Source organism: Dioszegia hungarica, assembly GCF_025882075.1.
Source record: "Dioszegia hungarica strain PDD-24b-2 chromosome Unknown MKK02contig_7, whole genome shotgun sequence".
Lineage (NCBI taxonomy): Eukaryota > Fungi > Basidiomycota > Tremellomycetes > Tremellales > Bulleribasidiaceae > Dioszegia > Dioszegia hungarica.
The window spans coordinates 708970-731686 of NW_026515769.1; the positions used below are offsets into that span (position 1 = coordinate 708970).

The 22717-nt window shown below is 57.6% G+C and overlaps 5 protein-coding genes across 5 annotated transcripts; 3 read left to right on the forward strand and 2 right to left on the reverse strand.

The window, feature by feature from the left end:
* Positions 1-100: 100 nt before the first annotated feature.
* Positions 101-5907, forward strand: MKK02DRAFT_24156 (ubiquitin-protein ligase; the record flags this gene model as incomplete). Its single annotated transcript, XM_053086849.1, has 8 exons — positions 101-540; positions 573-1113; positions 1145-2416; positions 2471-2546; positions 2577-4741; positions 4838-5568; positions 5600-5728; positions 5766-5907. The coding sequence occupies 8 exons, from the start codon at positions 101-103 to the stop codon at positions 5905-5907; spliced, it is 5496 nt and encodes a 1831-aa protein (XP_052947243.1).
* Positions 5908-9178: 3271 nt separating this feature from the next.
* On the forward strand, positions 9179-11505 carry MKK02DRAFT_43391 (uncharacterized protein; the record flags this gene model as incomplete). Its single annotated transcript, XM_053092396.1, has 7 exons — positions 9179-9635; positions 9669-10033; positions 10081-10170; positions 10213-10286; positions 10333-10402; positions 10447-10791; positions 10843-11505. The coding sequence occupies 7 exons, from the start codon at positions 9179-9181 to the stop codon at positions 11503-11505; spliced, it is 2064 nt and encodes a 687-aa protein (XP_052947244.1).
* Positions 11506-11655: 150 nt separating this feature from the next.
* Positions 11656-17480, reverse strand: MKK02DRAFT_23798 (DNA-directed RNA polymerase II subunit RPB1; the record flags this gene model as incomplete). Its single annotated transcript, XM_053086786.1, has 11 exons — positions 11656-14349; positions 14382-15497; positions 15545-15605; positions 15647-15694; positions 15736-15757; positions 15800-15879; positions 15911-16091; positions 16124-16961; positions 16994-17166; positions 17211-17307; positions 17397-17480. The coding sequence occupies 11 exons, from the start codon at positions 17478-17480 to the stop codon at positions 11656-11658; spliced, it is 5394 nt and encodes a 1797-aa protein (XP_052947245.1).
* Positions 17481-18238: 758 nt separating this feature from the next.
* Positions 18239-19738, forward strand: MKK02DRAFT_24199 (transferase; the record flags this gene model as incomplete). Its single annotated transcript, XM_053086857.1, has 1 exon — positions 18239-19738. The coding sequence occupies one exon, from the start codon at positions 18239-18241 to the stop codon at positions 19736-19738; it is 1500 nt and encodes a 499-aa protein (XP_052947246.1).
* A 729-nt stretch (positions 19739-20467) lies between these two features.
* On the reverse strand, positions 20468-21286 carry MKK02DRAFT_43394 (uncharacterized protein; the record flags this gene model as incomplete). Its single annotated transcript, XM_053092397.1, has 2 exons — positions 20468-21123; positions 21181-21286. The coding sequence occupies 2 exons, from the start codon at positions 21284-21286 to the stop codon at positions 20468-20470; spliced, it is 762 nt and encodes a 253-aa protein (XP_052947247.1).
* Positions 21287-22717: the final 1431 nt, after the last annotated feature.

A 22717-nucleotide genomic window follows, 5' to 3' on the forward strand; every position in this document is an offset into this window, starting at 1 on the left:
GGGAGGATGTGATAGCTATAGGTCAAAGCCGAGGCGACGATCACTTGCGAAGCTACAGGTCCACCTCCATTCAACCTGCATCTACTACCCATCACCTAGAATGTCGGGACTATGGGGTAACATCACATCTAGCGTAGTATCACGCTTAGCCACACCCCAAGCCCCAGGCAAGCTGCAAGAACACCTCGACCCCCACAAGACCCTCTGCGACGTCCTTCATGACCTCCCTGTACGCTCCGGCTACTCGTTCAACCACGCAGCACACGGCACCCTCCTCCGGTACCTCTTCAACACAGTCTACTGCCGTGCCGAGTGGATCCCTTTTCTCTTACCCGATGACGAGCCGGTCCCTCTCCCTCGGGACGCCGAGAGCTGGGCATGGCGCGAAGGCGGGGAAGACCGGGTCTACTCGCTCAGCCAGACTCAGCGGGATGTCAATGCGCAGCGGCTAGAAGGGGGCAAGTCGCCCACTCGGCCAATACTCCGTGGGAAGGTATGCGGAAAGATGATCAAGCGGTCAGATCGGACATACACCTGCAGGTGAGTCTTAACAACGTCAGAGCTGACGACAGGACGTGCGCACTAGACTCGAGCTGCGTCCTCTGCGTAGACTGCTTCCGCGCGAGCGACCACGAAGGCCATGAGGTCCTCTTCAACCAATCCTACTCCTTCTCCTCCACCTGCGACTGCGGGGACCAGACCGCCTGGAAACCCGAGGGCGTACTAGGTTGCGCCCACCACCCCCGGAATCCTCCAGACCAACCCCCTGCCGAGCACACCCGCGACTTTCTCACCGACTATCCCAATATTCCCCCAGCCCTCATTCAATCCATATACCAAACCCTCGCAATCGTGCTCGACTACATCATCATGGCGATGCAGTTCGCGCCCCTCTCGGCGGACTTTGGGCGCTTACCGGCGGACGAAGTGGCGATGCGCAAGCCGGAGCCGACGACGGGGGTGGCGAGGTTGTCGAGGGGGAACGGACCGTGGTCGGTGGTGATATGGGGAGATGATCGGCATACAATCAAGGAGGTCACAAGGCAAATTAGGGATGCGTGCGGGATTCCATGGGAGCAGGCCGAGGAATGGGCTAGAGAAGTGGACGAATTGGTAAGTTCAGCTTTGGCCGAGCTGACTCCAGGGCCGCAAAGTCATCATCACCACGCCAGACGCCAAGCTGGCCTTTCACGTCGCGTCCATGTTTCAGCAAATAGACATTTCCGTTTGTCTCCGTCCAGCGTACGATACGTTCCGGGAAGAAGTGGCCGGCGCGCTCCTCAGCTGGGTCCTGGACATCTCGCACAGCGCCGTCGGACTCGACCAGGATCTGGTCGGCCGGCTACTCTGGCGCGCGCTCAACGAGTCCCGCCGGGAAGACACCGTCCACGGGGGCACCGGCGTCCCTGCGGACCTGTACGATCTCGCGCAAAACAAGGCGCGCCGGATCGACTGGCTTCTCATGGAAGACCCGCGGTTCTGGCGGAAAGCCAAGTTCGATCTCCGGTCCATCTACTCTCGGCTCTACTGCGTCGACTGGGAGATGAGGCGGGACCTCGCGGTGCGACTCACCCACAACTACGTCCGTCTATTCGAGCATTTTATCACGCAGGACCGGGAGCTTGATTCGGGATTGCTCTTTGGCATCTCGTACATGATCTTTGGGAACGGTCCTGCGTGCGCTTACGCCTGTCGCAAGGCCCGGCTGTTCGATATCGTCCTGGACGTCGCCCAGTCGTGGTTCACCGGCCAGGCACGCGCGGGGCAGCTCGTGATACCTCCAGAAGATGTCGACCGGAGCGACCCCCTCACTATCCGGATCGTCCCGGAGCAATTCCCCGCCTTTCGGGGAAAGAAGGGAGGGACGATCTTTGGCCATATCCGGTCCCTCCTCCGGCACAACGAAACCCAAATCCTCATCGGGTCCAATCCGGTCATGTTTAACCGGGCGTGTCAGCTCCTCGAGGTGTTTTGCGGGATGCAGTCCCAGCGGAAAGAGCGGAACGAGCACGTCGAGTTTGAGGTCGACTGGCCTCGGACATTCACGTTCCTCGGGGATCTGGCCAAGGCGTCGAAAGAGCTCGGCGAGAGTTTGCGGTATAGCGACAAGCCCCACGCTTTGCTTTCCAACATCAGCAATGTCGGGCTCAGGGTATGGAACGATATCCAGCTCAATAGCAATATCCTCGATCCGGCCAAATACTCCAAGCCACGAGGACACATCGTCCACAACCTCTTTGTCCCCGGATCAAAAACCACTTTGATCGAAAACGACATGATGGTCATTGATGCGTTTTCGTTCCATCACTACATGAACCTGCTGCTAGCGGAGGCGTACAAGGCGATGGGGATGCTGCAGTGGAGGCGGATAGAGCAGGATATGGGCGATGGGCTAGAGGTGGTGCCCGTCACCGAAGTGTCTGGCGCGCGTGGCGAGGTGGAGCTATACACTCCGACCGGTATCATCGAGGAGATTGTCTTGTACGGGACGAGAGGAGACCAGAAAGAGCTGGACAAGTTGTTGTTGATGGAGTTTCCCCTTCAAAGTGAGTTCAAGCTTGGACTTGACTAATTAGAACACGCCATTCTCTCGCATATCCGGGCAGACCTCTGGCGGAAGAACGGCGCGGGCATGCGCGGCCAAGCCCACCACTATCGCGATATCCAAAATCGCGACGCGACGATCGACCAGGAATTCTTCTTTCTCCAAGCATCCCTCTGTACCATCCGCCCCCTCACCTTCTTTTCCGCCCTCGCGGACCGGTACGGCGTCGCCGAGTTTTTCTCGCTGCACACGGATCGACCGGAGGTTTGGGATGACCCCCAGATTGAGCCGCGTCAATACGTCCAGATCCTCGAAGACTTTATGATGCTCTGCATCTCGCTCGTCACGGATCAGTCGGCCATCAACGGGTGGACGACCGACCAGTACACGCGCAAGTATATTGTGCAGGTGCTGGGGTTGGGTCCGTTGACCTTTTCGGACCTGATGAAGAAGCTGCCGGAAAAGACGACGGATGGGTCGGTCTTGCCGTTCCTGGTGGAGATGGCGGATTTCAAGGAGCCGACCGACACGGCGGCGGGATCGTACACGCTCAAATCAGAGCTCGTCGAGTCGATCGATCCCTACTGGCGTCATTACTCTCGTAATGAGCAACGTCGGGCGGTCGACCGCATCCTGGACCATCGGAAAAAGGACAAGAACGACGACACCCTCATCCTTCCCCCTCCCATCACCCACCCCAACCCCGACGGCCCATGGTACAACATCCACCACTGGATGTCGGAGCAGGTCGCGCATGAAATCATCCACTACGCGGTGGCGCACTGCGGACCCATCGCCAATCCCGAGGCATTCCCCGGTCTCGAGTATGTCCGCACAGACGAGTCTATGCCGTCTTTCGACCTCCTGCTCGACCTCGCCCTCCAGCTCATCATGCTCATCCTCTCGTACGACGCCAAAACCTTTTCCCTCTGCTCGGTCCAATCCCACCCCATCTCGGGCTCGCTCAGCACCTTCCAGAACCTCTGGCTCATGCAGACCACCGAGGCGTTCAAGCCCTACAAGGCCAAAGCCGACTACATCATGTCCATCATCGTCCAGAACGTGCCGGAAGCGTACATGCGCGAGTACCACGAGCAGGAGGCGATCCGGAAACAGGCGGAAGCGGCGATTCCCAAGCCGGACGCACGGATCGCAGCGGCCGAGCGGCAAAAGCAGATTATGAAGGACTTTGCCAAGCAGCAGGCGAGCTTTGCCGCGGCGTTGCTGGATGAGGAGGATGATATGGAGGAGGATGAAGTCGAGGCGGTCCCGGAAGAGACGTACGGGTCGTGCATTGTCTGCCAGGAGGACGTGACGCCGTCACATACCGGCGGGTTGCTGGCCTTGTTTCAGCCTAGCAGAATCATGCGGGAGGCGGTACCGGATAGGGACTGGTTCGAGGAGAGCGTGCTGGCGCCGTCGTCGCTCGACCAGGCCACCCGGTATCATCGGTACGGGCTGGAAACGACAGGCGAGCCGTTATCCACAGACGGGTACCCCGCCGCCAATCACCGGTTCGGCGTCATCGTCTCGGCCTGCTCCCATCTCATGCACGAGTCGTGCATGGCCCACTATTTCGACGCGACGCGGTATCGCCATACCCAGCAGGTCCAGCGGCACCACCCCGAAAACGCCGCGCGGTATGAATACCTCTGCCCCCTTTGCAAGAGCCTCGGCAACATGCTCGTTCCCCTCGACTCGACCGTCACGCGTCTCAAATCCCCCATCACCGCCCGCGCCGCCAGTCTTTCCGACAAGATCCGCGAGGTCTCGTCAGAGGGTCTGCTGAAAATCCGGGAATCGGCCAAGATCTGGGACCACCACGTCGAGACGGGCGAGCTCGTCCCGTGGTTCTCGGACTGCTCATTCCACACCGTCAGCCTCGACCCTACCTTCCGGCGGGAAGTCAAAACCACCGCCAAAATGATTGAGCGGTTCCGCTCCCTCGTCCGTCCCCTCTCGGAACAGAGTCAGCGGCTTCGGAATCGCAAGACGCACATGTACGTCCCGGATGATGTGATTGCGTATACGGTCTCGACGACGGAGATTGCCCTGCGTGGGCTTCCGACGACCGGGCAGAGCGTGGCGGAGCAGGTGCCAGAGACGAGCATGACCCTGATCAAAAAGTTGATTGGGTTGATGCAGCTCGAGCTGGACTTGTACTTTGGTCCCAGGTGGGATCGGACCGCTCTCCGGGTCGGGCTGTTCGCGCGCTTCCTCCCGGACTGGTATCGCGCCTCCACCCTCCCCTCCCCTTTGTTGCTGCGCAACCCCCTCGTCCTCGTCGTCGAGACCGCCGCCATCGCGCCCGACCTCCTCCAAGCCGTCATCCACATGGCCTTCTTTGCCGAGCTCACCCGTACTATGCTCGGCATCAACATGTGGATCAAGCGCTGCCTGTCCTCCCGCACCAACCCTCAACCCCGCTCCTCCCCACCCGCCGATCCCGGCCTCGCGGAAGCACTCAACCTCTTCCGCGGCCTCAAACCCATCATGCGAAATCTCCTCCGCAACAACGCCGGCCCATTCACCGATACCGAGAACGTTCTCTCGATGGTATCGGACGAGACCCTCGCCAAGATCATGTACTCGCATACCCTCCCTTTCCTCCGTCGATGCGCCATCATCTTTTACTCGGTCGCCGGCCAGTATCCCCGTACCGACCCTGCCAGCTCTGGCTGCGAGTACGCCCGCCTCCTCCACCTCCTCGGGATCCCCGAACCCGTCCCCGTCCTGTCCAACCCCCAAGCGACTGAAACACCCATCGTCGCCCGCTGGCTCAACCAATGGGCGATGCAGGGCCGCGTTGTCCCCTCGCTCGAATACCCGGGAACGTACGAGCTCCTCCGTCTCCCGCATAAATGGGAAGACATGATGAATCGGTATTCCGAAACCAAGTGCGAGACGTGCGGGACTCGACCCAACTTTCCCGCCTTGTGTCTGTTTTGCGGGGCGCTCGTCTGCCTCGCGGGCGATTGCTGTGCCGAGGGAGAACAGGGCGAGTGTAATATACACATGAGATCGTGAGTTTGGGTCAGGGCGAGCTGACGGTAGATGCGGAGCGGTCGTTGGACTCTTTGTCGATATCAAGCGCTGGCTGGTTGTGTATCTGTACGCGGGGAGCGGGAGCTTTGGGCATATGCCATACCTCGACTCGCACGGAGAGCTGGACATTTCAATGAGGTATGTCTTTGGCAAAGGAGGGGACGGGGCTGATGAGCAGACGCGGGCATCGCCAGTACATGCATGTCGGACGGATGGACGAGCTTCGCCGGACGACATGGCTGCAGCATATGATCCCGCATTTGACGGCGAGAAAGCTAGAGTTGACGTCGGATGGAGGAGGGTGGGGGAGCTTGTAGCGTTACGGCATGGAGAGTGGGGAGGGCACGACTTGTAACGATTCCTTGTAGATTAAAGTGCATGGCACGATGCGATGATGGTCTTGGTGCTGACAACTCTGACGCCGCTCACACTGGTATACTTCTGACCGGTGCCCAAGGCATACGTTTTTCTCTAACGCAATGTAGCCGGTCGCCGATGCTAGGCAAGCTAACTTACTGACGAGGTACCTGCCTTCTTTCGTGGCCGCCTCTTGGGAGACTCTGAAGAGCTGGAGTCTAGTCAAAGCATACATTTGCACCCAAAGGGGAACCTGCCGACATAAAGCAAAGACCGGTGGCCCTTTACCCGCGTCCGTACTCCCTCAAATCGACTCTTCTTCTCCTTCCAGATCGAGCATACCGCGTTCGCCGAAATCGATGATGACCCATGGGCCAGCTGTCCCGCTCCCCCGCTCAACCTTCAGGTCTTCTGCGTCCTGGGCAGGAACTTCGGAGCCCCACCCCTCTTCCTCCACAAGCGTGTAAGTCGACTCCGTAAGGGCCTCCTCTTCGAGCCGTTCTTTCTCAGCCTTCGCTGCCTCCTTGATGCGTTCCTTCTCAGCCTTCGCCTCAGCTTGGAGCCGGGATTTCTCAACCATCTTCGCCGCTTCGTCCCGGATGAAGACATCTGCGAGGCTGGACAAGGCAGCGTTGATGGACTTGTCGAACTCGTTGGTAGTTGGTGTAGATCTTCCGGAGACTGGTGTTATCAGAGCGTTTCTCCATTTCGCGCAGATTGTTCAGCGCGGGGCCACGACCCGCGTACGTCCAATTGTAGAGGAGACTTTGGTCCAGATCATTGATCATGTTGGAGAGAGCTCGACGCTGGGCCTCGCTGGGCCAGCGTGAGCTCAAGGGAGTTCGGATCCTGGACGAAGTGAAGGATGCAAGCGGCCTTGGCGGCAGCCCTTGTCATGATTTCTGATATTCCAGCGGTGGCAGCAGTCGTGGCAGCAAGTTTGCGCTGCAACTCTTCGATGGTCCCGCTGTCCCTCGGAAACAGCCCTGACGACCGAAGGGCAGACCGACCGGATCCAGAGGAGGAGTTTCCGAGGTACCGGCACATGTCAGGCAGTCCCAACGAATGATCGCACATGATGAGGTCAGGTGTGGCGATTGCCATCTCCGTCAGGAAGGGGGACATGGCGAGCGCGTGGTGATATAGGTGGGAGGGTATGATATGGAGGAGAGCGAGAGGTAAGTGGCGAATCCAGGGGAGGTGACGGCCGTGGGCTGCGGCGTGTCAATCGTTCACAGTAGAATGACAAGGAGCAGAGCAAAGCTGTGCAGCATGTGAAGGGATGTTCTCAATCCTTTAGCGCGAGGATGACACGCGTTCGGGCATCTGAGATCTAAGGATCACCTAGCTAGCTGGGCGTTGCGCAAAGGCAGCTGGGCGCGATACGGCGCCTTCAACCTTGCCGAATGTCATGGCAAGTGACCAGAACTCTCGGGCGACATACTCACAGCATATTGTCGCATGGCATTCGTTCGGCGAGGAGCAGATCAAGCAGGCCGGGAGGAAGACCATGAAGACCGTTAGAAGGAAAGCGGCAAACGGCCTTGACATGGGAAGTTGAGGCACCCGGGTGGCGGCATTGAGCCATCCGCCCGGTCCGCATTCGCCAGCACGAAGCGGTGTATGGATCAAGTTGACCGATTATACCCCTGATAGCTACGCTCATACCAAGTTCCCCGCGCTCAGAGGGACGGTGTACCTGATAGCGACGTTCAGACACGTTCAGACACGTTTCAGCATGTAAATGTTCTAAGGATCGGGTCAGATCTAGACGAGCCGAATAGCGCTGGGGCGCAACCAAGGAAGCGTCTCACGCATCATCAATCTCTCGCCACCCAGAATGACTTGCCAACTGATCTGTTCCCGAGAAGCCTATCGGAAGGCGGAACACCAAATTAGACCGCGTATGGCTTGGGGGGGGGACGAGAATCTAAGGGTGCCATTCACGAAGCCCGTCTGCATAGGGTTCAGTCCGGGTGCTCAGGTCGAGAAGTCATCCAGAAGGAAGCGTGGACAGCGCTGATACTCTGTATGTAGGTGTAACTCATCATCGTACGGATAAGCTTGATTTTTGACATCAAGAGCGTTTACCCCAAGACTACACAGGCTACTCGATCTAAGGTTTGTACAGTATTGGTCTCAGCTGGGCGGGAGCTGGTCGCGATACCAGTGCAGTCAGAGCATCGTCAATTTCTTGATCCCCTCTTGATCCTTCACCAGGAGCTCCGCCGCAGTCCTCAGCAGATGTGATGCCTGCCTCCCTCTTGTGCCAGACGCTCTGTATGAGTAGCGTCAGATTCTTCGTCAGGTCCGTTTGCCGCTCCACACTCAATGATCCGTTACTCGCTTCTGCCCGGAGGCAATCGGACAAGCTCGCGAGCTGACTGTAACCGAACGAAGTCGACTTCATCCTGGATACGATACAAGTAGCCTTGGCAAAGGCGCTTTCCGCAGCGCATTGGCGTTTGTCCGTCTCCGCGATATCTTCCACGAGCGCTGGCCAATCCTCGAGGGAGATCCGAGTTGTGCCTGCCTTGGATCGCCAGGCTTCGGCCTGCTCGTGTGGGGACTTCCCTTTGAGATTGTCATAGAAGTCGGTCAGTCTCTGGAGCCTCAGCATGTCGTTGAGCTTCGCATCGGTTGTATAGCCCTTGGGCCACACGTTCGATCTGTCGTACGCGCCTCGACCCATGCTGAAGGAGGAAATGATGTATGGAAGGAGTGGCGTCGTCTCTCCGGCAACCTATAGGACGGTGATGAGCGGATGATCAGAAGCTCGACCAAGGAAAAGCGATCCTTGCATCCGGGCCAGACGTTCCCTTCACTCACCTGGTGAGTAAGCAAGGCGTGATCACGGCGAGATGCCCAGTCCCTGAGGATAAGTATACCCTACTACGAGTCTGCCCGTCAGGTCTGCGGCTGTCAGAGCCATAAGTCAGATCTCTGTCAGCCCAGATATTGGTGTTCAGGAACCCGCAGCCTCCTGCTGATCGCACCTGCGCGCACAGCGCGGTCAAAAATGATGAGTCGGAAACGCCCATCTTGAAAGGCGAGACTGGTCAGCATGTGAGTACTGCCTTAGTGTTGGGCTAGTCTACCTACTATACGCGAGAGGCCGGCAGCTTGTTATGACAGAAGGGTCTCTAAGCCTGGAGAAGGATGATGGATGGTGTCAAAGGCTTTCCGCGAATCTTGATTTGTTTTGAGGTTACACATCAACCATGACCTAGCATGGCTTTCCTTACAGGGCACCCTCAGCGGTCCTCAACAGCCCGCCCCGCAGTCACCTACCGGCACCTGCTCTCCTCCTCCGCGCTTACCGTGCACAACCCCCTGCGCACCATCGCCCACTGCGACATTGACGCCGCCTACGCGCAATTCGAGCAGGTCCGCCTCGGTCTCCCGGACGATATCCCCCTCATTTGCGCACAATGGCAGTCCATCATCGCTGTCAACTACCCGGCGAGGAAGTTTGGGATCAAGCGCTTCAACACGATCGATGAGGCCAAGAAGATGTGCCCACATTTGACGGTCCAGCACGTTGCAACGTATCGCGATGGGGAGGCCGAGGCGGGGTACTGGGGCGAGGTGGACTCGAGGACGCATAAAGTCAGCTTGGACCCTTATAGGCGGGAGAGCTTGAAGATACTGGCAATCTTTAAAGAGATGATTTCCAAGGGAGAGATAGGTAGGTCACTGGCTGAGCTGGACTGACGAGCAGAGAAAGCGTCTATTGACGAGGCGTTCCTGGACCTCACTCCCATGGTCATCGACAAGCTACTGCTACTTCATCCTCAATTAGCAAATGTGCCGGACGACGCACCAGATGGACTGGACTCGTCTATACCTTCCCCTCCGCCCATAGACTGGACAACAGCCGGAAACGTCGTTCCGATCAACGGTGAGCAGGCGGAGAAGGAAGTTGGAGAAGACGTCGATAAGACTTCAGCGGAGCCTCCAGACACATGGGAGGACTGGGCGCTGTTCGTTGGAGCAGAGATCATGGGAGAGCTCCGAGCAGAGGTCTACAAGCAGCTTCACTATACCTGCTCGGCGGGGATTGCGCACAACAAGGCCATAGCCAAGGTGAGTCCTGCGTAGTGTGGGCGGGTACCTCAGCTGACATGCCACAGCTATGCTCCGCTTGGAAGAAGCCCAACGCTCAGACTGTCCTTCGAGCTGCAGCTACTCCAGCTTTCCTTCGGGATATGGAGTTCACCGATGTGAGCCAGCGCTCTCTACTCAGGAGGTCGAGCTGATTGCAGATCCGCATGCTTGGTGGAAAGCTGGGTACCTCCATCGCGACCGAGTTTGGCGTCAAGACTGTGGGGGATTTGCTGTAAGCGCACATAAACCCAGAAGCCAGACTCCTGCTCAACTTTCAGCACTGTTCCGTTGGAGGAGCTACAAAAGCGGTTTGGGGAAGAGTCAATCTGGGTGTATAATATCGCTCGAGTAAGCTCTAAGATGCGTCAACGTGGACCATAGCTGACTATCAGGGTATAGACCTCTCTGAAGTCACAGCTCGAGTCGCTACCAAGTCCATGCTCGCCTCCAAAAACACCCGGCCGGCCGTCACGACTCCCGAGCAAGGCCTACACTGGATCAAGATTCTCGCTGGCGAGCTTTGCGTCCGCCTGCGCGAGGCCAGGGAGGTCACACCGGGTATATGGCCCAAGACAATCGCCCTGGGATATCGGACGGGGATCGAGTCGGTCAAGCATCGCCAGATTCCGTTCCCATTCTCTCGGAATCTCAATACCGAGTATATTGTCAAATTCGCGAAGAGGCTGTGGGATGAGGTGTGTCAGCCCATGGCGAGGGGAGGGATGAAGCTGAACAACGTGAGCTAGGCCGAAGCCTTGTCGACGAAGTAGGCTGTAGCTGACGAGCAGATGTCATTGACATTTTCCGGTCTAGAGCGGATGGAGGGAGGGCAAAAAGGGATCGAGGGGTTCTTTGCTGCTGCTCCGCCTCCTACCACCTCGGAGACGCCTTCTGCTAGTATCGCCCCTTCCATGCCCACCTCGTCCAAAGCCGCCGTAATCAAGCACTCCCGGTCCCGATCGCCTATACCCACCTCCGAGACCGCTCCACCCCCGCCGAAGCGCCGACTCCCCACTCTCCACACCGGCAAGCCCAAGAACCCCCTCCACGGCTTTCTGGTCAAGAATGGCGAATCGTCCAAGCCGGCAGCTTCCCTTCCCATTTCGCAGGCTACCGACGTCATATCCCTTCTCGACGATGAGGACGAGCACGAACCGTCATCCGCATCGGGACCCCGAGCAGCGGTCGAAGACGACGGGACGAGCTGGACCTGTCCCCGCTGTTCGACCAGCCTGTCGGTCAAAGCTGGATCAGGGCAAAAGGCGCAATTGGCGGAGAAGAAGCAGGAGCACGAAGATTACCACTTTGCGCTGGACCTGCAGGAGGGAAAGAGCCCAGCAAAAGCTCGGCCGCCTGCCAAACCTGGTGCAGCCAAGGCGGTAAAGAAGGTGAAGAAGCCAGAAGGGATCAAGGCGTTCTTTGCTCCAAAGCCAGGTGGGAAGGGGGCATAGCTTCTGTTGTAGTATTAGCCATTGTTGTACAGTTTCAGTTGATGCAAGAGCGATACAGGCTACGCTACGCTACGAAACTACGGAATGCTATCTACTATGATACTACTTTACACCCTACACGGCCTGCTGCCTACACTAACGCCACTCTGCCTAACTCTTCCAGCTCGGCGACGCGCTATATCCCGCATTCCCCCATCCGGGCTTCTTGGGCGGTACAGCCGCTCCCGATCCCGACGCGGTCGCTCCATTCCCAATCCCATTTTGCCCCGCTGCGCCATTCCCATTCCTCTGCGCCTGGGCCCCATACGCCGGCGATGCTGGGCTGAACGCTGGGCTCGCCGGGCTGTAGGCGGGACTAGCGGGCGAGTACGCCGGCGAAGTAGGCGAGTATGCTGGACTAGCGGGCGAGTATGTAGGGGAGGTGGGTGTGAATTGGGGAGAGGTGGGCGAGTACCGAGGCGAAGTAGCCTGGAAGGCCGCTGGAGATGTGGGCGAGTAGACTGGAGAAGTGGGGCTGAACGCCGGGGAAGCGGGCGAGTACTTGGGCGAAGTAGGCGAGTACCGCGGCGAAGTCATACCCGCCAAAGGCGAGGTAGGGGAGTAAGCGGGCGATGCCGGAGAGTACGGCGATGCCCGAGTGGCACCGCCAGCATATGCCGGAGAAGCGGGGGAGTAGGTGGGTGATGAAGGGGAGAACGAGGGAGAGGCAGGCGAGTACTGGGGGGAGGTAGGCGAGTACTGGGGCGACGAGGGCGAGTAGGCCGGGCTCGTTCCGCCATAGCCACCACGAGGGACCCAAGGGGATGCCGCACCCGCACCCTGGAAGGGCGAAGTAGGCGAGTACGTTGGGGACGTGACGGCAAAGGGGGAGGTGGGACTGTACCCCGCAGGCGAGGACGGCGAGTACCCGCCTGGCGACGCGCCACCGTGCATGGGACTCTGTCCGTATCCCATATAGGCAAAGTTGCCACCCTCGTCGTTGTTGCTGTTCTGCATGGGCGAGAACGCAGCATTCCCGACTCCCCCCGGTCCTGGCCACATGGGCGAAAAGTTGTCGTAAGGCGTCATGTTTCCGCCCGGTGTCATCCCGCCCGCCATACCCGCCGCGAGCATGTTTTGCACCGGTAGACGATGGTCCACAATGACGTCCTTGAGCATCGTCATGTCGAGCGACACGTCGAACGCTCCGGTCCCCATTGGCGCCATCTGCCCCAACAGCACATTCTCCGCCACTCCCCGACAATCATCAATATCCCCGACCGCTGCCGCCTCGAGCAGGATCTCGACCGTCTCCTCGAACGAGCACCTCGAAAGGGCACCCGCGTCGGTCCGGTTGATACCGTGCCGAGTAATGGACATGAGCTGACCCTTGTTGCACATGAGGTCGCACAACAAGCCGAGATGACGGTAGTTGACCGACGAACCACCCGAGAGGATTTCGTACAGCTCCTTGAAGAGAGCGTTCCGTCCGGCCTCGATACCGAGGGTCGTAAACACCTCGTAACAGTTGTTGGAGTATGTCCTGACCGCGTCTACGCCGTCAACCGCGAGCGCCTCTCGCAGGTTGATACCGTCTGTCTCGAGGTACCATTCCTTGGCCTTGACAAAGAGCCCCGACTTGTCTGGCTTCATCTGATTGCCGTCCGAGATGAACACCCGCTCAATCCCCTTGATACCACTGAGCACGACCGCATCCAGCAGCGTCCCCTCAATCCGCTTCAGGAACATGTCCTCATCGCCCAGCATCTCCTCATCCTCCTCGGTATTGACAACCCGGATCCGGATGATGAGTTTCGGCGCGTTATCTTCCGAGTGGATGATAAAGACGTCCTTGCCGGCGGTGGTCGCGATGGCATTGACGATCTGCGACATTTCGTATCCTCCTTCAAGAACCTTGGCCCGGTCCAGCTCGAGACGGAGGAGCCAGGGGGAGTGGGATTCCAGCCGGATATCCTCGTCTGGGATGGCAAAGAAGGCATCGACGAAATCCTTGTCCTCCTCGATCCGGGTAGTGTCCAGATCGGGATCGTAAAAGATCTCGACCGACGACGTAATGTCCCGCAGACGCGTATAGGTGAGATGACGCATAATCTTGTGCGCATCCTCCTCGGTCTGGCTGTATTCGTCGTGAAGGTAGATATTGAGCGCCGGGGTCCGGATATTGACCGCGACGTTGATGATCTCCTTGAGACGGGGCACACCACCCGTGACCGCCTTGGAGGCGACACCGGCCAAATGGAACGTGTTGAGCGTCATTTGTGTGGCCGGCTCTCCGATAGACTGCGCCGCCAGCGTCCCCACCATCTCCGCCGGATCGACGAGGGCTCGGTTGAAGCTCTGCTCAATCTCTCCGACGACCCAGTCAAACGCCTCCCGGTTGAGATGATACTCTTCCAGGACCCGCCGTGTGGACAGCTGCGACCGGAGGAAGATCCGGAAGAGGATAGTTGCGTTGGCTTGGTGGGTCCGACTGAGCTCGTCATCCCCGCGAACGACGATGAGGCGGTCAATGAGGGCTTGACGCTGCTCAATGATGGTGATGGGGTCGAGATCCGACGCGAGTCGACGATCAATATGAAAGATTTGCTGAGAGTTTTTGATGATGCGCTGGAAGCTGACGGGGAGGGGACGACTGGCGTATCCGTCCGGGAAGATGGTGGTCCGAAGTTCCGCCCGGTCCTCCAGCAGCTGCCGGTACTCCTCATCCAGCAGCGCCTGCAGCTCGACCGATTGGGTATCGATATGAGACTGCAGCACGCCCTTGCTGAACCCTCGACCTCCGAGAACGTCGATTTTGTAGGTCGCCTCAAAGTCCTCGTGCGACGCCGACAGCGTATCGAGAGTCTGTTGTCAGCCAAGTCGGGCATCAAGCTTACCTGACTCTCCACAGCCGTCGCATCCATCCCATCTTCTCCATACAAGAACTGGATGATGTCTCCGTTCGAATTCCGCACCGTCCCATCGTATCCCACCTTCAAATCCTCCATCGCCTTGACCAGCCGCCGCTGAATGTACCCCGTCTCAGCCGTCTTGACAGCGGTATCGATCAACCCCACACGACCACCCATGGCGTGGAACCAAAACTCCTGAGGTGTCAAACCACGGAGGTAAGAGTTCTCGACGAATCCCCTCGACTCCGGCCCATAGTCATCCCGCGAGAAATGAGGGAGCGTCCGATGTCTGAACCCGAAATCGATCCGCTTTCCGTCAACCTGCTGTTGCCCGACGACACCCGCCATTTGCGAAATGTTGATGGGATTTCCCTTGGATCCCGCCTCCATCATCTGCTTGAAGTTGTTGGCCTCCTTCAACTCCGCCGCGGCGTGCACACCCGTCCATCCACGCGCCTCCTCCAGCGCGACCGTCGCGAGCTTCTCCAGCGTTTCTCGGATCGTCATTCCCGGCTTTTGCCTCATGAGATTGTTCTCCGCCTCGGTGATGAGCGCCTGCACCGACGCCTTGGCCTGAGCCATCCGGTTGGTGATCTCGTCCATCGTCTTGGGCGCGACGACGGCATCTCCAATACTGACCGAAAAGCCGTTGTGGAGGAGCCAAAAGTTGACGATTTGTTGACAGGCCGAGAAGAAGTCCCGAGCGGCAACGTGTCCGAGTTGACGAAAGATGACGTGGACGAGACCCTTCTCGGACGTTCCCGCCATACTCTTGTTGATGATCCCCCGGAGTAATTGCCCGTCGTCGATAATGACAAACTTGTCCTTTTCGTCCTCCCAATCCTCCTTCTTTGCGGGCTCGACCGAGATGTTGACGCCTTTCGGGATGCACATCGACAAGAGCTGCTTGCCCGTCCACATTGGCTTGGGCTTGAGGATCGCCGGCGGTGGGATCTGGCCATCCCAGTCCGTCACCCATAAAAAGATGTTTTGGACTTGGAACCAGTCCAGGAGATTGTCCCGCAGCGTCATTTTCCGGATACCGAGGAGCGTATCTTGCACGATGCCCATGACAGGTTTGTTTGCTTGGGGCGAGATGATCTAAAGGCTAAGCACAAGGTTCTGACGAACTTGGCAGGACAATGTACCTGTCTTGGAACCCAGGCAATCTGGCTCAACTCTGCGCGCGTTTCCTCGCTCTGTGGGACGCTGACGATCAGCGCGATCCTCCTGTCGAGATGGTGACTTACTGCAAGTTCATTTCGTCACCATCGAAATCGGCATTATAGGGGGATGTTCTGAAAGTCAGCTAGAGCTAGAAATCATTGAGGAGGCCTACACAGAGAGGTTCAGACGGAAAGCTGGTCGTCAGCTTAATTCCCTATCTTGACAGCTTCACTCACTGGAATAATTCATCAACTTGACACGATGCGACATCATGGACATTTTGTGCAAACTCGGCTGACGGTTGAAGAGGACATAACTATCGTCAGCTCGCCCAGACCTAGACTCACTCTCCATCCTTCAAATGCCGTTCGACAATCCACCCAAACTGCAGCGATACCGGCTCGGTAGTCTTGCGGTACTTCAAGTCCACCCGCTCTCCTGTATCCTTGACGACATATCGGGCACCGGGGTACGTGGCGGGACCGTTCCCGACTAGTGTTTGGAGGTAGACGATATTATAGGGTGTTACTACCGTCAGCTCTGCCCACCTCTCAACTCACCTCTTTCTGGATATGTCAAGGTCATGGCGATACTCCTCGGCACACCGACTTGATCCAGCTGTAAATTTGGGTCACCGGTAATGACGGTACGAGCTGAAAAGTCGACACGCTTCCCCATCAAGTTCCCCCGCAACCGCCCCTCCTTCCCCTTGAGACGCGCCCGGATAGCCTTGATCGGCCGACCGGATTTCTGCATGTCCTGCGGGATACCGGCGATATCATTGTCCATGTAGGTAGCGACGTGGAATTGAAGGAGGTCAAAGTGGTCGTTGATGACGGATGGGGGTACACCTTCCGCCTCGAGCCGCCGGACCGTCGCCGAGTGCTTCAAGATCTGAGCAAGCTTGTACGTCAAGTCGTCCTCGGACCGCATTGCACCGCCATCCACCGAGATCGAAGGTCGGACCGCCGCAGGAGGCACCGGAAGAACCGTGAGGATCATCCAGTCGGGACGGGCGAACTCGGCGTTGAGACCCATGATGTGGAGGTCGTCCGCCGGGATCTTCTTGAGAAGATTGTGAATCTCCCCTGGAGGGACCACCTTCTTTTCTGGATCCGCCGCCTCTTCCCCCTTCTCCGTCACCGGCTTGTACACCGAAATGAGCTTGAGAGCCTCTTTCCGCCAGAGCGGCTGAGCATGGCCACATCCCCCATGTCCCGGCTTCGCCGCCTTCTTCTGATCTCTCTGGAACTGATCCTCTGCCGTCGCGTCCCCATCCTCCTCCTCGTCCAGAACGTCCGACTCGCACACATGCTTCTTGACCGCCAATGCCCAGATCGCCTTGAGCCGGTGCTGCGCCTTGACTCGACGGACGACATTGGCTACAGCCGGATCGCGCTGGGGTCAGATCTTTCCACAACTATACTCACAATATCAACCTTGAGCTTCCCGCATGAAAAACAGATACACTCGAGGATCTTCTTGACCTTGATCATGAAGCCGGCATGAAAGACCGGGCGGGCGAGGTCAATGTAGCCAAAGTGACCAGGACATTCCGACATGCCTTCGAGACAGGTCTGACACTTGAAGTTGCGGTCGATAGCTGTAGAGTTGGCAAAGCTCAACCGACAAAAAAAGTAGACATACTGCCCATTTTGGGATCCATCAGTCCTCCAACCTTCTGCCGTTGCCCACTCTCATCCATGACTTCCGGGTGCTCGATCTTGGCCACCGCAAAGGCTTTCTGCGGGTGTCAGCGCGTGTAGCGCCAACGAATCTCCCTCATTCCTCCTGACATTCCCATACATAACGCATCATATAGAAAACACTCACAATCTCCTCTGGACTCATCACCCCAAACTGGATCTCCCGAATCTGGCGCACAGGGGCGGAAGAGTACGGGAATGTGACCGTCATTTTGGATTCCGAGTTCGAGGAGGAAGTGAGGTTGTAGTCTTGGCTAGTCCCTTCTTAGGCCTGTTTTCCCCTTTTCCCGCCTATCTGCGCCCTTGCTAACGCCTGGTACGCCGGAGAAGGTCCGAGAAGCGCGATAAGGGGGTCGGTGGCGAGACCAGAAGGCTGGATTGGTTGTTTGGGGGATAGATGGAATCCGAGAAGAGAACGTATAGGGTATCGTTACAGCCGGGAATGCGACAATCTATGGCCAGAGAGGCGCCCGAGAGGATGAAGAGTCGTACAGAACCGAGAGAGACCGAGAGAAACCGAGAAGCCTGAGGGTGGGATAGGCCGTAGGATGATTTCTCGTCCGTATCTTTGCCCTGTTTTGGGATATCGCCAAAGTTCGAATTAACGATTCGGCGATATGAAGAGTCGTCTGATTGACGACTGTGGGTAGCTTATGACCTAGCTAGTCTATATAGACTATGGATGGGTAAGGAGAAGAGAGAGAGGAGCGAGGTTGCTTGTCGCGCGATGAGTGAGTGTGCTTGCTGGTAAGTGAGTGTGGCACTTCAGGGCAAGGCACCAGCCAACCAAGGTATTTCCGGGTATTCCCGAAAGTGGCGCCAGCGACCCCTCCTTTCCAGCTTCGGATCCGAACTCCGCCACTCCCTCACCTGCCTCTTGACTCGCAGCCACAATGCACGCCGAGGTATAAGTAAGGCTCACGAGCACGACCGCTGGGCTGACCTCTGACCTTTTCTGACAGTCGCGCAATGTCAATCTCGAGCTCCACCTTCACCTCCCCGCTCGGTCCGCTTCGTCGAGGTCGGCACCACATCGTCAATCCCCAAGACCCCTCGGTACTCTCCCGTACACCCACCCCATTCGTGCTCGGTCCTATCGACCTGCTCACCCTCTACTTCATCCCAGTCGCCACGGTCCTCATCTATGAGCCGTCTTCAGATGGTACACCCCCATTCTCCCTCGACAGACTCCACACCGCTATCTCCTACCTCCTCAACTACTATCCCCACCTCTCCGGCCGGTTCCGCATTGATACCGCAGCTGGCAAGCACGTAATTGATCGTCATGGTACTGGCGCCTTGCTTCACGAAGCGACCATAGACGTCCCTCTGTCAAGCTATACAAAGGCGGGCGTCTACTCAATCCTGGACCAGCCTGGAGCTGGGAATTACCTCTTGGCGCCGTACGACTCCTCCCTGGAGGCGCTGGGCCGTGATCCCATCTTTACCGTCCAGTACACACGGTACGCGTGCGGAGGTGTCGCTCTTGGGATCAGGTGTCCCCATATCGTGACGGATGCAGATGGGTTCTTTAGGCTGGCGGGGGATTTGGCGCGGATATATAGGGGATTGGACGGGGCGGACAAGGGAAAGTTACCAGTGAGCATGGAGCCGTGTGCGAAGCCTTATCTGGCTGGCTGGGGCGACGACGAGGAGCTGGAGGAGGCAAGGAGATACCGGCCAAAAGACTTCCACATCGTTGACCCTCCGGCACCGGAACCCGCATCGACCGAACCCGCTCCCCCTGCCGCACCTCCCCTCCCTGTCCTCGGCCGCGAGCTCCCCTTCTCCTCGGCGGACCTAGCGGAAATCAAGTGCAGAGCTAGCGACCCTGATTCTCCGGACAAGCCCATATCCTCCTTCGTCGCCCTCTGCGCTTGGCTACACCAGCAAATCTACAAAGCGCGGCTCATCCTCGAAGCCAAATCCCCCTCCATCCACAAAATCGTCACTACCGACTTCCTCTCTCCTCTCAATCTTCGCGCAGCGAACCGCCTCCCTGCCCTTCCTCCCAACTACTTCCCCAACGGCGTTCTCACGCACTACACTACCGTCCCTCCCACAGACCTCGCCTCTGCACCTTTGCACCGAATCGCCGGCCATCTACAGGCGATGATGACCACCCAAGCCGTCGTCGGCGTCGAGGCGGAACGGACCGTCAAGTGGCTTGCGGCCCAGCTGAACCTCAACCTCGTCACCTTTGGGATGAAGTTTGGGCAGGGATCCTGCATGATCTCGGCGTGGAACAAGTTTGATATGTACGGAGAAGGGGCGGCGCAGTTCAAGGAGGGGGAGAAGCCGGTGTTGGTTAGCCCACCGTTCACGCCTATATCGCTCATGGATGGGCTGGCGTATGTGCTGCCGCCGCATCCGAGAGGAGGGAAAGAGGGAGATGGGGTGGTGGTGTATCTGAGTTTATTGGAGGCAGTATGGGATGTGATTGAGAAAGAAGGCCTGTTCGGCTTGTAGGGATGAAGCTGTAGGTCAGACGAGAGAGCATGGGGGATCTGCTAATCTGAAGATACTCATCATTCATATATTGCCCGTGGCTCTGGCACCGGCCTATGCAGTATCGTTAGAGCCGATGCGATTCTTTGATCGCTTCTACATACGTGTACGGGCGCGCTCCAAGCTCTCCCTAGACATGGCTGCATCCCTGCTTGTGCTCAAGGACTGCAGACGAACGAATACGACACCACTCTACGTACACAATACCTTCCGAATGCCTAAAATGCTGCCTCCCACGTCCTGCTATCTCGTACCCGAGTTGCGCAGGGGTCTAGGCAGTCAGTCAACTCATCGTGGCGCAAGTGGCGAGAAGGCAACGCCGTCATGAGCATCAGGGAAAGTCTGGACGGTGTACGTGGTGGGCAAGTCCTAACAAGTGGCCAAGTAATTAGGCGGTACAGGATTTATCGTTTATCGTTAATCGACGAGCCGGGCTTGTTGACGAGACTGAAGAGATGGGGTTGAGGATCTCAACTACTGTAGTACTCCTAGAGGTACGCGGGGGAGACAGGTGCGAGCTTCTGACACCAGGCATACAGAATCATCCACAGTCTCTCATCTATAACGAACAATTGAGATCAACACCGCTAACAGCTCACATACTCCTCTGGCTGCGCCAGCTCCATCATCATCCTCGGCCTCGTATAATGCACAGACTTGTACCGCGAGAGGCGGTGAAACGTCGAAATCTCAGACATCTTCGGGTTTTCCGGACGAGGTTGCCGTAGCGCACGACAGGGAGGACGCAGGTTTGCCCCGTCCTGACTGTCCCGAGCACCCACACCCTTCCGTTTTGCACTGCAATCTGAGCCATGAGAAAAAGTTGAAGCAAAGTGGGGACTCCTGGCACGCCTGCTCCACCGCCCGTAAGGGCTCAGTGGGAGTTGAGCTCAGCTCCCTCGGCCGGCCTTCAACCTCCCTCATCGTCGCTTCACAGTCCAAGCCAACGTCCGCAATGCCGCGCAGTGTCTCTGAAACTGCGTGATCGACAGCCGTCCACCCCGCCTTGACACGGTCATCTGCCTTGGTGCCGTTCTTGAGCCAATTGGGCGACCCCAGGCGCGTTCGGGCGGTCGAGATCCTTTTCCTGCTCGACGCTTGCAATGTGTTGTTTGGGTCCGTCTCCTTCAGGTCGCCAATCATACGGTACAGCGACCGGGATTGGTGCGGTGTCAGTGTGTCGGGGAGAGTCCCCAGAGACTCGATGAGAGCGGGAAGCTTGAACATCGATACCAGTGCGCTGTCTTGGAAGCCTTGGGAGCTGTCTGCGGCTGCGGTGCAGAGCCTGGTGCAGGAGCTGAGGGGGACCAAGGTGGAGCCGTGCTTGGACCAGTGGGCTGCTTGATCTACCTCAATCTCCATCTGTGTCTGCACGAACTGCTCTTAGAGGATTTTGACGATACCGTCAAGGGGCTCATTGAAGGAGGTAATGCGATCGTGATAAGCCGCAGTGAGCTTCTTGAGCTCTTCCTGCTTCTCAATGTAGGTCATGTTGGCGTAAGGGTTCATTGCGGCTGGGATTGTAGTGGAGGTGATGGGATTGAGAGAGCCGGGGGGTCAAGGGGAAACTTCGAGCTTTTGGACAAGCTTATGAGCTGCACGTAGACGGGCAGGACTGAGCTCTCGGATGGGTGGTGAAGGGATGAGCTACACAGCAGGACGAAAGGAGCACTCAAGCTGTGCAGAGCACAAGAAGGGCGCAATCTGCTCATACGCGCGCCATCTCCACCTGTCGACTAGAAAGGGCGAGTGCTCTATTTTGAAGCTGTGCTCAGTGCAAAAAGATCGCAATTTGTCCAAACGCGTGTCACATCGATCTTCCTTTCTCTCAAAAGCCCACCGTCAGCCCGCCGTCAGCGAGTGGGTATGAACCGTGCACGTCTTGCCCAGGGGGCCAATGCCATCATGTGCTACTGGCCTGGTACCTTCTGTCCACCGAACGCGCTGCACCGATACTATATATACAAAGAAACGTACTGATCTCGGCTGCTTGTAGGACCGCTCAGGCCCGTTTCCTCATGAAGGAGAGCGAGCCGAGATCGCTGCAAGAGCGTTTCACCGATCTCTGTGACCCGAGCGTTGAAGGTCTTCAAGCCCGTGATGAAGTCTTTGCTCACCTCGTCAGCCTTGCGCGCATGTTGGCATGTAATCGTGGTCGTAATTGATTCGGGAGAGCTCATTGTTGCCAGGTTGGTGATGAGCTGTGTAGATGTGGAGGGGAAGGGGATACAGTGGTGAAGTGATGAGGACGAGCTGCAACTCCCGGTGATCTCGCCAGTCAGATATGCTGCTGGCTCAGTTGTGTCTGCCTCTCCTGTGCATCGCCACAAGAGCCCGATCGCACAGCTTCCACAAGGGATGCACATCAAAGCTGTGCAGAACAAGGAGAGCTCGCAATCTGCTCGAATGTGTATGGGCCCTACCTGCACAGTCAAAGGGCTCCAGACGTAGCCATGCTCTGGCGCAGAATCCAGATCATGAGGGGCCGGAGGGAGATCGCATTTTACTGGTACGTGTGTCATACAGCGTTTCCTTTGATGGGATATCTGTACACCCTCGCGGTCTGGATGGCGGAAGGACGACTGCAATCAAGCCCTGAGGATAGCCAGATTCCACGGCCAATATCCCGAGATCCAGCCAGCATGCCGGCCCGGCTAGCTGCACGTGCCAGTCGCCACCCTGCTTATCTGGCGGCGCGTTGGAGACAGAATGGGCGTAGATCCGTCAATCAGCTCACGACTACGACTGTTCCCCACGAGAGGGGCTCGTACGCTTCAGTTGTTTGTGAAGCCTGATAAACGTGCTTGCGCGGGGAAGTACAGGCCTATCATGCAGACAATGTTAGGGTCCGGTTGTGGAAGCTTCACATCGACGTATACACATGGCCACTCTTGCGCAGACATAATATCAGGGAGTACTCAACGAACCAACACATCTCCT